Source organism: Zootoca vivipara, chromosome 9 (genome assembly GCF_965207765.1).
Source record: "Zootoca vivipara chromosome 9, rZooViv2.hap1.1, whole genome shotgun sequence".
In the NCBI taxonomy this organism is placed as follows: Eukaryota; Metazoa; Chordata; class Lepidosauria; order Squamata; family Lacertidae; genus Zootoca; species Zootoca vivipara.
The window spans coordinates 54,770,050-54,784,963 of NC_142592.1; the positions used below are offsets into that span (position 1 = coordinate 54,770,050).

Genomic DNA, 14,914 nt, shown 5'->3' on the forward strand with positions numbered 1-14,914 from the left:
AAAAATAAAAAAACCAAGCAAAACAGTGCTTTAATTTCTAGTTGGGTAAGAAGCCAGCAGGAAAGAGATCTTATCGCATTTCACCAGCTAGACATGAGCAATACTGAACATATGTTCGCCCTAAAGGCATGTGCCAGAAGTTTGCAATGAAATGGCATAATTGTCAAGGAGTTTTATAAAAAAGGAAATGGTGTAAAGGCTCTAATTTAAAAAGTCATCTCTATTCTCTAGAGAAAAAATGTTCAGCTGGTTTTTCTAAGTACAAATAATTGCAGTTTCTAACTCTGAAATGCATATAGCAGAATTAGAGTAGGTAAGTTCTTATATCTTAAGCTACTGTACTGGCCCACTGATAATCAGCATTTGAAAGCCAAAGTCCTTTTAAATATTTTGATTTTTAGTTCATATTGCAGAAATGGTCTCAGTGCAACACTAATAAACTTAACATGCTGAGTTTATAATGAAATAATTGTCTTGCAGCTTACTGGCCAAGTAAGCATTCTTGCACGCATGTGCAAATCACATATGCACAATTTTTTCACAAGTTTTGAATATTCTGGTTCTGTGCTGTCTTCAAATTCAACTGCTTCATAAGAAATCTTAAATCTAGCTCTTAAATCTGAATTGTAAGAAGTGGATCATTAAATTGGAAATTGGCCTCACATTTTCTGCACATTTTCTAGGAGGTATGGGTCTTGCCATGACTGATGCCTCAACTCAAGTTAGTCAGGCACATGTCACATAGCATACTAAACACTTGGAAAGTAATAATTCAAAATATTTTGGCAAAGAGTAGGTAAAGTCTCTTTGATGTATGTATGTATGTATGTATGTATGTATGTATGTATGTATGTATGTATGTAACTGCTCAAAAGCTCAGGGGCAAAAGAGCCTTCACAGTTCTCCCCTCCATATTGGTAACAAGACCAGTGAGTGTAATATGACCTCTTTGACATCAATATATCATCATACCCCACCATCCTATTATTTAGGAAGAAGACCTGCACAAATCAGGTGGCCATGTTTATGAACTTCTTTGTGATGCCTGCATCCCATGGGTGGTAGTAAGCCTATTGAAATTAATGGACTGGCCTTAGTCATGTTCATTAATTTCAGTGGGCTCACCCTGAGTAAATACTGTCCCATGTTTCTTTAGGAGAAGGGAAATGAGCCATCATTCCTCCTCCCACCCATATACTTCCCCCTAAATGTCTGAAACAGGCCCCAGATTCACACTTGGAGGCATTTACACCACTACATTTAAATTTGGCAGCTCTAAGAACATAGATTAGGGACCCAGGTGGCGCTGTGGGCTAAACCACTGAGCCTAGGGCTTGCTGATCAGAAGGTCGGCAGTTCGAATCCCTGTGATGGGGTGAGCTCCCGTTGCTTGGTCCCAGCTCCTGCCAACCTAGCAGTTCGAAAGCACGTAAAAATGCAAGTAGATAAATAGGAACCGCTATAGCGGGAAGGTAAACGGCGTTTCCATGTGCTGCTCTGGTTTGCCAGAAGCGGCTTTGTCATGCTGGCCACATGACCTGGAAGCTATACGCCGGCTCCCTCGGCCAATAATGCGAGATGAGCGCACAACCCCAGAGTCGGTCACGACTGGACCTAATGGTCAGGGGTCCCTTTACCTTTAAGAACATAGATATGTCACTTTGTTTCAGTACATGCCCATGTTGCCAATAGTTTATTAAAGTTTTCAATCATATAAAGTGCAAATCAATGATAAGATTATTGTATATAGCCCACACCTTCTCTTATATATCCTCTATTTCCTCACTCCGCCTCAAACTATTTTTATATATATGTAATGGTAGGGGTTGACTGAGACCCCTCTAGAAATAATAACAAATTAAACATACAATCAAGACCAAAAGCAGGGATTGTGGATACTTAGGATAACTGCTTCTCTCTTCAATCAGCTTATAGCATAATATTAATTGCCTTATATGTCTGTATTGGGTGGCCTTCCAAATATTGCATGAATCAGCCAGATATAGGACATGCTTATGCAGTCTTCAAATTCCAGCCAAAAGGTTAGTAGCATAGGACAACCTCAAATTCCACCCCTATATCCCAAACATTTTAGAACACTCATCTTGGGACAATATGAATTTTATTCCTATCTTTCTAGACTTTCAAAAGAGTTCAGCAGTAATTTAAAACGAAACATTCAACTTACAACACTCACCCAAACACCATTTCGAAGAAATATTTAAGTCTTCTTCAAGTCATAATTAACCTGGCTTTTGACACTTGAGATGTATATTTGTAGGACCCACCTTATTTTAATACTGTAAGTTGTTTTAGACTGTTTTTAACATAATGCGATATTGTATTTTAAGTTAATGTTGTGTTTTAAATGTTGTAACTCACTCCGGGACCTTAGAGTGAAGGGTAGGTACTAGATTGTAATAATAATCAGCAGCATCAGTAAAGAACATTGTCGTATCTCCAGAGGAAGGGTGTTCTGTACCTGGGGCAGTGTCACAGAGAAGGCCCTATCCTGTGTCACTGTGTATCAGGTTATGCACATCAACACACCCACAAAAAGGACCTTCCACACAGAACATAGGGTTGAACCAAGCAGCTATAGGAAGAGGTGGTCCTTAAAGTATTCAGCTCAAAGTCATTTATTGTTTTACATGCTAAGTAAACACCTTAAATTGGACCAAACAGCAAATGAGCAACCATTGCAATTCTAGTCTAGCAGTGGCATCCTGCGCTAGCTGCAGCTTCTAGACTGTCTTCAAGGATAGCCACATACAATGCAATACAATAGTTCAATCTACAGCACAGTAGTACAGTATACAGAGTAGATTTCACATTCTTCATATGAGTATAACTATTATTTTAAAATAATTTTCAGATATTGTAGGGTTCAGCACATGTATGCACATTCATTCTCTCCCTGTGTTGTTGACTGCTCACAATGCTTTTGAAAGTGCCACATGGGAAATTATTTAGGGACGGGAGAGATTGTTTTTTAGGGAAATTGATGGAGCACAGTGTTTTCATTTACCATTATGTAAAACGTTTAAATTAAAATATATCGTCATGTTAACATATCCCAAAGTAAACAAATTATCCAGTGTGACATCATTAGAAAGAAAATTGAGGTTATTATTCAAACTTAATTTATGTGCATCAGATTCTTCCAGCAAATACAGCCTCCAGAGGGTGTTTTTTAAAATAATAATAATAATAATAACAGATGATTTATGTGCACCTATTAGTGACAAAGGAGACAGTCATTATATAACTTATAGAGTCCCCCAACCCCACTATAAACCATGTATGTTTTATGGTTTACCAAAACTAAACCAAAATGAGTTCCAGTGAATAGCACTTATTTATTTCATTTTATTTATTTTCGCGCATTTCAATCTCACTTTCCTTCCATCACGGTATCCAAGTTGATGTATGTGTGGTTCCCAAGAGGTCACCATCCAGGAAGTAACTCGACCCAGACCTGCTTGGCTTCCACAAGTTGGTGACCTCGTCTACCTTCAGACCTTCAGGAACTTGGATTCCTGTTATCAATCTCTGTGTCACTAATGCAAGAGGAGCATTTGCCAGCATTTGGGCCCATTTGCTAACTTTAGGCATTATTAAAAGAAGAAGTTGCACAAGTACTCTAACCCGTCAGCAGAGAAATTGTATTGCTCTTTGTAGCGCTTGATAAGATTCTAGCTCACTCAGGGGCACAGGTGCCTCTGTAGTTTTCTCTCCACTCAAGAAATGTGTGATGCAGACACATTACAAAAGTCTTCCAGCCTTACATGGGGTCAGTCACTGGCAAAGTATGTGACTGTAAGGGATTCATTTTCCCCCTCAGATGTTCTGTGTTAGAGACTCCAACAATGACTGCCCTGCTGCTATTTGAACAGTGAAGAGGTGTGCTAGTGAACAAGGATTCAAACTGTGGGCAGGGGCACATATACAAACCCCTCTCCCAACACATCATGCCCCTCTTAGTCCTTGACTGCATAGTGAAGGTCTGTGGGAGACTTCTGCTTGCATTCTCTTGAGCTATGCCACACACAGAAGTGTGAACAAACCCCACTGCAGACCCACACAACATGGGGAGGGGCGGAAGAGGGAGAGCATGATGTGTAAAGATGTTTGAGGTGCAGTTTGTGTGCACCTTCCTGTCCCCATCCATATTTGTAGGCTTTGCATGTTCAGGGAAATGCCTAAATAATTTTTTGCTTGATGAATTTCTCTTCTTATAGGGAGAGACTGTTCTGCTCACCCTGCATACTGATTCACATCTTTGTTAAGAGGGGAAATGCAGTCTTTTCCACACTGTTTAACACTGAAAAAACTGGGCTCTACTCTTGTTGTGTTGCTTTGGTAGAAATTCAACCTAGCTTTCTTAATTGCTTTTGCTGGGGATTTAGGCCAATTCTTACACAGGTTTTTGGTTGTGATTTCTCACTGTTTAATTGCTTTAAAAATTGTCCAGTAGCACCTTAGAGACCAACAAAGTTGTTCTGGGTATAAGCTTTCGTGTGCATGCACACTTCTTCAGATAGCACCTTAGAGACCAATTAAGTTGTTCTGGGTATAAGCTTTCGTGTGCATGCACACTTATTCAGATACACGGGGTGAGCTCCCGTTGCTCTGTCCCAGCTCTTGCCAACCTAGCAGTTCGAAAGCACATCAAAGTGCAAGTAGATAAATAGGTACTGCTCCAAGCGGGAAGGTAAACAGCGTTTCTGTGTGCTGCTCTGGTTCACCAGAAGCGGCTTTGTCATGCTGGCCACATGACCTGGAAGCTATACACTGGCTCCCTCGGCCAATAAGGCAAGATGAGCACCGCAACCCCAGAGTCGGTCACGACTGGACCTAATGGTCAGGGGTCCCTTTAGGGCACGGGTGTCAAACACAAGGCCCGGGGGCCAAATCCGGCCCGCCAGACCTCTTCATGTGGCCCGCCGAGCGCCCCAGCCAGCGGGACCCAGCAGTGGGACCTTGCTGCTGAAGCGCCACACCGACAAAGCGCCGACAAACAGCTGGGGCCGGGGGGGGGGTAGAAAGGCGGCCGGAGCAGCGGCGCACGGAGAGTCCCGAGCCTCTGCGACGCAGCAGTGCTCTGTAGCATTTTGAATCCTCCTCCTGCCACGGCTCGGCACCTGGAAACGGCTGCTGCTGCTGCTGCTGAAGCACAGACAAAGCACCCAGCAGCGCCGCGTGGAGGAGGAGGAGGATTCCAAGTGCTACAGAGCACTGCTGCGTCCCAGAGGCTCGGGACTCTCCACACGGCGCTGCCGGGCACCGACCCGGCAAGCCTCCTCCTCCTCCTCCTCTTGCCTCACCTCCTCCTCCTCCTGCCGCGGCTCAGCCTCATGAACGTGAGCTCAGCAGCGGCTCAGCCTCACGAACATGCAACTCTGAGGCTTTACGCACTTCTCCTAAAACGGACACCCGCTGCCTAACGCTGCACAAGAAATGCTTTTTGCCCCTGGGTCCCTTCGTACTCTTTTCTGGCGCTGAATCAAGGCGACGACGCCCCCCCTTCCCTTTCTTTCTTCCTTTCCCTCATTCTTATTCTTTCTTTCCCTCTACTTCCTTCTTTATTTCTCCCTTTCCGTCTTCTCTCCCTTTCTTTTTCTTTCCTTCTTTATTCCCTTCCTTATTTCCTACTCTTCTTTCTCTCCCCTCTTTCCTTCCTTCCTCTCTCCCTCCCACTCCCTCTTTTCTTCCTCCCTCCCTCCCTCCCCTCCCCTCCCCTCCCTCTCCTCAGAAACATAGGATGCTGCTTTATACTTCTGGCCCTTAAACCCTGGAACCAGGAGAGCAGCTCCAGTGAGTCAACCTCAGCCAGTCCCTTTGGTGAAGGGTGGTGGCTCACTGGCAGAACATCTGTCCTGCATGCAGAAGGACCCCAGCATCTCCAGGTACTAGTAGCTCTGCAAAGGTCCTGCATGAAACCCTAGCGAGCCTCCACCACCCAGTGCAGTTACCAAAAATCATTTTTCAATAAATTGTACAATAATTGTACATTTGAATATCTACTTGCCATTATTCTGACTATGTTTCTGCTTTCAGAGCTAGTTATTACTTACATTATTACAAAAAACAGTAATAATTGAATGCAGTGACAATTTATGATAATAAAGAGTGGACACATAGTCCTACAGATACAACCGGCCCTTTGAGGGTGACCAAACTGCTGATGCGGCCCCCGATGAATTTGAGTTTGACACCCCTGCTTTAGGGAGTTACAAATCCCTGATTACTGTAGAGAGTAGGTGCTAGGGGGAAGGTATAGGATCTGATTACGGTAGGTATCCCCCATGAAACTTTTCAGATGAAGATGTATAGACACAGAAACTCTAGTAAGTTTAGAAGATGATATAATTTTGTGAAGTTTTCAAAGTACTGATGATATTGAAATAATGAGAAAATAAGTACTGGGTAGAATGGCAAGAATTAATCTGCTTCTTGATCTTACCTACAACTATGAACTCTCTTGAGACCTATTTTAATGGTTAGGTACAAAATTGACTTCTCCTATCCACCCATCTCAATTTTCAATTCTACTTCCCTTCCCCTTCCTCTATACTTATCTGTACATGGAATTTGTTTTTAAAACCTGGGTTTCCTGGTTTCAGGATATAAAATCCACCCACCCCTCTCTGAAAACCCATTTGGGGCTTCTTGCTGGCATACATACAACAGGCTAGTTATATTTTCATGACTTCTAGCAACAAGGACTGTTTTCATTGGCATTGGTTGCCTTGTCTTATAAATGCCATGGAAAAGTGAAGAGCAGTGTAAGAAAATGACGAGGACTTGTGGCAAGAAGCTTGCAAACAGAACTCCTAATGGACTGTTTGAACTTGCTAGCATTCATTTTAACAGTGCTACATTAACTCCTTTGAAAAGCATAATGATTTTTTTAGCTGTTGAATTGTGTCTGAGGCATAAATTATGAAAGGAATTCATCTTTTCTTTAAATGACATCGCAGGATGAGTCTGTTTCTTATTTACTTTCTAGGGGGGGGGTTGCCTTTAAAAATTCCTGTTTTAATTTCTTTTAACATAAATATTGTATTTATAAAAAACATCCAATTAATACTTTAGACACTGTGGTCTGTTCTTCCCAAAAGATACAGGAATGATTCCAAAATGCCATTTAGCCCTGGCACTAATGTTGAGAGGGACTGCACAGGTAGTTTTTATCAGCTGAAGAGAAGCTTCTTGTTCAGAGGGACAGAACTTTTGCAGGCCAGTCAGCTGAGTTTGCTCCCCCACTATTTCCCTGCTTCACATGTTACCATAGAAATGGGCACTGTAGCAGTTAGTGTGTAGCCGCATTTGCCCTGAAATATGAGCTGATGTGCACCTCACATGTGTCACCTGTGATCTTTACAGCTATTCAAGAGTAAGTCCAATACGAGGAAAGGAATCTTTATGCACATTTTATTTGTAGCAGTTGTACCGTGTTTCCCCCTTTTTAAGACGTAGTCATAATATAAGACGTAGCAGGATTTTCAAGCATTTGAGAAATATAAGCCACACCCCGAAAATAAGCCATACCTAAGACGGCCCTGGATAGAGCTCCTGAGGGTGGCCAGCCTCGCTATCGCCACCTCCGCTACTGCTGCCACCCCGCACGCTCTTCATCCCCCTGTTGTTGTTTTAGTTAGTTTATTTTTTGCGTGCCTGCCGCATTCGCAGAGCGTGAGAGAGTTTTTATCTCTGCCGAAGCGGGCCCTCCCCCCGCTCCCTCATCCGAAACCACCACCGAAACCTCCGAGCCGGGTCCGCAGCATGGTGGTAGCGGTGGAGGCGGTGGGTTCGTCAGGGGGCTGTGAAGGGAGGACGCGAAGGCGGAGGGAAGCCCCCCCGTGCTGCTGCCGGGCATGTGCGGCGCCCCAGGAAAATGGCAGAGGCGGTGTGAATCCAAGCGATGGGGGCAGCTAACAGACCCACGAGCCACATCGCCGGCATGCTGGGTCCTTTCCCTTCAGTGAGTGCCGGCTGGCGGCTCCCGGGCCCGAGGTTCTGCCTTCCGCTGGGGCTGCCGAGGAGCCTTGCAAGGGAGGAAAGGAGGCGAAGCCGGAGCCACCTCCCCCTCCACCGCCTCCTCCTCCTCCCCCTTTGCCTCTTCTCCCCTCTGCAGCGTCTCCCGGGTCCCGCATGCTGAAGCGCGGGCAGATAAAGGTTTGCTCCGCATAGGATCGGCCTGCTGCGGCTGCAGAGCGGAGCACCAAGCCAGTGGCCTAGCCTCTTTCTCTTTTTTTGCCCAGCTGAGGAGACCTGCAGCCCCGCCGTCGGAATCGGCGGCTGCAGGGCGGAGCGCTCCGCAGCGCCGAGCGCTCGGAGAGCCCTGTAGCGGGCGGAGCGCCGAGCCAACAGCCTGGCCTCTTCCTGCCCCAGCCGAGGAGGTCTGCCGCCCCGCCGTCAGAATCGGCGGCTGCAGAGCGGAGCACTCCGCAGCGCCGAGTGCTCGGAGCGCCCTGCAGCTGGCGGAGCGCCGAGCCAGCGGCCTGGCCTCTTCCTGGCCCGGCCGAGGAGACCTGCCGCCCCGCCACTGGAATCGGCGGCTGCAGGGCGGAGTGCTCCGCAGCGCCGAGCGCTCGGAGCGTCCTGCAGCGGGCGGAGCGCCGAGCCAACAGCCTGGCCTCTTCCTGCCCCAGCCGAGGAGGTCTGCCGCCCCGCCGCCGGAATCGGCGGCTGCAGAGCAGAGCGCTCCGCAGCGCTGAGTGCTCGGAGCGCCCTGCAGCGGGCGGAGCACCGAGCCAACAGCCTGGCCTCTTCCTGGCCCGGCCGAGGAGACCTGCCGCCCCGCCACTGGAATCGGCGGCTGCAGGGCGGAGCGCTCCGCAGCGCCGAGCGCCCGGCAGCGCTGGGCAGAGCAAAGAGCCAGCGACCTGTCACCTCGGTGCCTGGAACCGCAGCGCCCAGCAGAGCGCCCAGCAGCACCATGCAGAGCACCCAGCAGCACCCCGAGCCCTCGGCCCGGCCTGGCCAAGGAGGCCTTAAGGTACCATAAAAACATAATTAAAAAATAAGACATCCCCTGAAAATAAGACACCGTGTGTTTTTTTGAGGAAAAAAAGTTATAAGACGGTGTCTTAAAAAAGGGGAAACACGGTAGTTAATTTATTGTTACATTAAATTAGTGGTGTGGTGTATTAAAGTCTAAACTGGCAAATAATGCAAATAAAAATGTATTGCAAGTTAACATATATTCACATTTTGTAAAGAAGTAAAACCATAGAACAGTGAACTATTGAAATAATAGTACGAAACAATAGCTCTTATAACAATGAGTCAGAATTTGAGTCGTAACCTGCTCTCTAACCTCTAGAGGTGGCCATTCTCCCCGAGAGAGTGTGTTGCAAACTAGTTAATCTTGATCATATATATTGAAATATAAACATTGGGATACCGTACATTGATTCTCTGGCCACATAGAAGTCTTTTTAGGTGGAAAAAGAGTGTGATATAAATCTGACATTACACCTCCACTTTTCTTCCATAGATGGCATACTTGCAAAGAGAATGTTCCTCAGCCTCTTAAATGTCAAAAAGGCCTCTTAGGTTAACTGTTAGCAGAACAGATGGGCTGCAGGCATGGCCTAATCTTCTCTGGGTCATCTGCTGGAGCAAACAAGGTCAAAAGACTATCTAATCAAAGAGTATCCAAATGTCTAATATTCAACATAATTAAATAGTCATTTTTTGGCTAGCAGCTTTAAAGCCTCTCTTATCTTAAAACAGCAGTTTGTTAAATTGCAGGCTACTGTTCTGTTTTCCTTATGCTTCATCTTGGGAGTGGGAGCCATTCAGAAAGCTTTTTCCACAGCAGTTAAGCCACATAGTGCCTGTAGGACATAAGAGGAGCATCTTACATTCCTACACAAGAGGCAGGATGTCAAGGCCACTAAACACAATTCCTGGGGCCCTCCCATGTGGGAACTATAATATAAAAATAGATTCTGAATAACAATGCCAAGGTGAAACATATTTGAGACACTGAGCATGTGCAAACCCCGCAACACTACCCACTACCAAGGAATTCTCCTTTGCCTTAACACTATGAATTCTGTAGGTTGAAGAATAGCTTGAGCCTCTGGAGACAACTTCCACATGTAAAACAGCACTAAAACATTTATTTCAATGCACCTTAAAAATGACAGCAGGGACTGAGCTTGAAATGTACACCTGAACATGCTTATTTAGTGGTTGTATTATCAACAACAACAAAAGATTTACAGCCCACTTCATAATATAAAGTAATCAAAGTGGTTTACAGAATGAAAACAATAATATCCTTTAAAAAATAAATTAAACAGAACAATTTCTTTAGATATACAGTTGTTCCATAAATGACTAGGTCACATCTCAGGGAAAGCCTTCTTAAATAAAAAAATGTATTCTCTATGCATCTAAGCATTATGATACTAGGCAACTTTCTAATTTTGTCTGATGCTTGATTCTGTAGAGCTGGAGCTACAACACAAAGTATACCAAAGCTTGCTCCAAGCCTTCCAAGTTTAACAGAAAGACCACATTACCAAACTTTTTTTTTAAAGAACACTAGGTAAGCTAGTTAAACTACAGGCCTCACTCAGTTCAGCCAGTGAATGGGAAGAAGTATGTAATGGCACACTTGATAGTGGTCTCACTGTATATCCTTCTCCTCCTGATTGCAGCCTCCTTTACCAAACAGCAGCCTTGGATAATTGAACTGTTTTCCTATGGAGTCCTGCTCTTTCTCAGAAACCGCAGATGAGGTGGCAAATCTGTGCCTTCACTATAGCTTGTCAGACTGTAGTGAGAGCTTGCCCATGTGAGGGAGTATATGTCAGTCAGTAAAAATCCTATACATAAAAATCATAGGTTACTAGCAGAGAGTGCCTGACGCTACCTGTGGGTAAACCAAAAAATATTGTGATTTTTAAATGGATAGAGTTACTGGTGAGTTTGGATCTGCCACACCAAAAACTGGATGAAGTAATGCCAAAGTAATGTTTTGGTCCGCCATCTTGATTCAGAATGGTGCCTGGCATCGAAACATTGATGATGCCCCCACTGCTCCCACCTGAGGAACCCTCATGGAGAGTTTGACAATGATATATCAAGAGATGACTTCACCTAGGCCAAAAAACTGGGCAAAGTCACATTTCAGTCTGCTATCTTGATTCAGAATGGCATCCAACATTCAAACAGCAATGAAACCCCCATCTCTGGTACCCTTGTACTGCGTTTGGCGATGATACCTTGGGAAGTGGCCAAACCTTTACAGAAAAAAAACCCCAGATCAAGTCACACCAAAGTCATGTTTTAAGTCTGCCATTTTGAATTAAATTGGTGTCTAGCATCCAAATGTTGACAAAGGCCACCAACCGCAACACAGGAAACCTTGTGCCAAGTGTGGCAAAAATATCTCAAGCAACATCATAATGTATAGAGAACAAACAAAAGGGCAAGCTACTTTGTAGAATATATAGTAGACTTTTCTCCCTTAAGATGCAGCTGCTGGGGGATTATTGAGATTAAAGGGTTCCTAAATCAACTGTGTGGGTTCTCTCCGTCCATTTTTCTTCCCTTTTTAACCTACAGTAATGATGTAGTAGTCTTACTCCAAGATACACAGCACAGAAAATGAGATGCTGCTTCCCAAGTATTTAGAAGTATTACCTCAGACTTGTAAAGTGTGGGGGTTTCTCTCTTTAATCAATTCTTCGGCTTTCCTCACTGTGAAGTGAGGTGTGGTTTCCACATTTTTTAAAAAGTTGTATGAAGTAATAGCCACATTTCCAGAAGACTTAATACTGTAGGCTTCATCTCAATATGTTCTCATCTTGTCTTTAAAAAGAGTCACCATAGTGCATACCCAGTTTTTGAACTCAAGTACAGCCTTGGGGCCAATTCTAGAACTCCATTGTATAATTTATTGTGTGCAGACGTATTTGATTTCATAAGATTTTGTCGACTTTGGTCACTTAACTGAAAATGGGTTGCTGCAGAGAATAACTTTGCCAAAACTACACCATTGCTGAAAATACAGAAGAATTGTTCTACCTTGCATTTTATAACTGCTGCTTTCAAATGTAGATTTGCACAAGCATTTGAATACTTGCTTTCCCCTTTACAGGCAAATTAAAGATCAGAATAAAAAGGTAGCAAATCTGAAACATAAAGAACAAGTGGAGAAGAAAAAGAGTGCACAGATGCTAGAAGAAGCTAGACGGCGAGAAGACAATCTTAATGACAGTTCCCAGCAATTGCAGGTAACGTGAATCTGTATGTCTGATACAGGGCCATCTTCCTTGAAATTTCTTCCTCAGTTGCTTCCTCGCTTTCAGACTTATTCCTAATAAAGGAGTTGCTTTGTGATTAAAGGAGGCGCTTCCAGATTCTGGAAGGGTGTGACCTATTAAGCTTCAACAGTTTGATCCCTTTTATGGTAAGTAAGCAAATAGGACTTTGCTTCAGCTATAAGTTACTGGAACAACATTATAAACTCGTCATCGATTTCGAGTTGGTTACAGAGTCTGGCTTCCAGTGCTTCTAAAGATCTTGCTTAATTGTTTTGAGATACTTGGACTTAGCTTTTGTTCAGTGAAGAAAGCCTGAGAAGCACACATGTATCAGTAAGTATCCTTGGAGTTACAGAATTACATTTCTGTTTATTTGGGCACAGATCATTTTCTTCAGTTTCACACCTATTCACTGCATATTTCTCTCCATCTGTAAAGCCACCGACACAGTGAGTGCCATGTTGTCATAAGTGACTCCTCACGGAATATTTCACAGCATAAAGTAGGCATATTGTGATAGTCATCTGCAATACCAAGTTAATTTGCAATGGAAGCTGTGTTCAGATGAACATACTTTAGTTGAACAAAGTTCTCTGAGGGGTTAGCAGGTGAAATGTATTTAACATTTTATTAATTCAAAAAATGTTTTGTAGCAACAGAGTGATTCTCATTTTAAAGTGGACTATCCACATGGAATCATAGAATTGTAGAGGTAGAAGGGACTGAGGGTCATGTAGTCCAACCTCCTTCAGTGCAGGAATCCTGCCCACAGTCATTTCTGGGTGGGCTCAAACCAGCAACCTTCTGGTTAACAGCCGGATGCGCTGATCCATTGCACCACAGAGATACATGGAGAGAGGGTGCAGGAAAAGGGAGACACTGCACTTTCTAAAGGTACAGACTACATTCACAATACTATCTGGAGCCTGATTGTGGGAGGCAGGAAGGGAAAGAGGCATGGTTCTGGTGTGTACATGTGTAAATAACTCCACAAATAAACATTAGGGAAGCTGTTGCAAGCTAATGTGGAACAGGTAGAAGATATAAGAAAGGCTGATGAACTGCTCAATATATAAGGACTTGTGCATCCATCGTCCATAGCTTATACAAATTCCCAGTGATCATTGGGCCTCATTGGACAGTGAAGAATTCAAGGGACATAATTTATAGGTCAGCTTTAAGTGTTGCTACTTGTAAGCCTTTGCAAAGTACCTAGGTGGAGATGTGTCTTTAAATGTCCTTCTCTATTTCAGCATTAATCTAATAATGGCCACATGCTTTACATATAGGTATGTAATGGCATTCAAATGTCAGTTTTCTCAAATATATAACAATTCACTTGAAGGTGAAATAAGTCCTCTTTGGTGGTGTTATTTTGGACTCGTCTCTTCCCCATTTAGTAGCAGGTCCAGTTTAATTATATTAGTAGTTTTGTGTGGGTGTGTGAGTATGGGCATGTAGATATATATAGATGTTGTTGTTCTTTAGTCGTTTAGTCATGTCCGACTCTTTGTGACCCCATAGACCATAGCACGCCAGGCACTCCTGTCTTCCACTGCCTTCCACAGTTTGGTCAAACTCATGTTCGTAGCTTCGAGAACACTGTCCAACCATCTCGTCCTCTGTCGTCCCCTTCTACTAGTGCCCTCAATCTTTCCCAACATCAGGGTCTTTATATATATAGATATGTAATTTTAAAACATCAAATCAGCTTGCTCTGAATCCCATAAGGATGCAGTTAATCATAAAATCATATTTATTACAGTGGCTAGAGGGATATTTGTCATGCCCTCAAGCTCAGAGAAGGAGCCAGCTTAGTCTCTGGCTCTGTATCACCACCTGGGGAAATTGAGCAGTCTCCTGATGCTAGTATTTCAAAGCCAACAGAATCTAAGGCTAGTGGCTCAGAATCCATGGAATCTGAGGCTGGTTGCCTAGAAACTGAGTCAGGACCCTCCCCTGAACCTGACTTGTAAGAGAATCAAGTGCTCTGTATGCTACCACACCTCCCAAACGATGCAGGGAGCAGGCCACTAGAGAAAGGTGAGCAAGTTTTTGTTTGCAGGGTTGGCTCTTTAAGACACACAGTCTTTAGGCCAACAGCTTAGACCTTGGGAAAGGTGGCCAGAGGAAGAGATTTATAAGGCCTGAGTTCACTTCCAATGGTGATCTAATAAAGTTGCTCACTAAGAACTACCCATGATATTGCACCACTGGCTTGGCTTGCCGTTGTGGGTGCCTGGTACAGACAGGTTAGAACACTATTACAGCAAAGCTTCTCAGTTTTTTCCTCCTCCTGTTGCTCTGAATGTGAACCAAAGAGTCCTGAAGCCAAGGTGGCAGTGACAGTACACTGTAAATGGGATGTTCAGAATTATGGAATTGTACCTGACATCACTCAGCTACATTAAATGCCAGTCATCTATAACTGCCACCTTAGCTACAATATATTTTTATTCACAGCAGAGCAACTGAAGAAATCAGGAGTCCAAGGCTCATCTAGCCCAACCCCCTGCAGTGGGTTCTAGCCCCACGAAAAGCACTTGATGAAGGGACAGGACAGGACTAGTGAGGAAAGGAGCATAGCCTAGTGAGAGTCCTGAAGTCCAGATAAAGAGGTTTGG

The 14,914-nt window shown here is 44.1% G+C and overlaps 1 protein-coding gene across 14 annotated transcripts in view; it reads left to right on the plus strand.

Moving 5' to 3' along the window:
- Window positions 1-14,914, plus strand: part of ERC1 (ELKS/RAB6-interacting/CAST family member 1) — a 172,634-nt gene that overhangs the window by 71,795 nt on the left and 85,925 nt on the right. For all 14 annotated transcript variants that reach the window (XR_015945907.1, XM_035127943.3, XM_035127945.3 and 11 more), the window contains one exon: window positions 12,125-12,260. Coding sequence is in view for 13 of the 14 variants with exons in the window: in XM_035127943.3 (XP_034983834.3) it covers window positions 12,125-12,260 (136 nt within the window). In the remaining variant the exon portion in view is untranslated. The remainder of the gene's footprint in view (window positions 1-12,124; window positions 12,261-14,914) is intronic.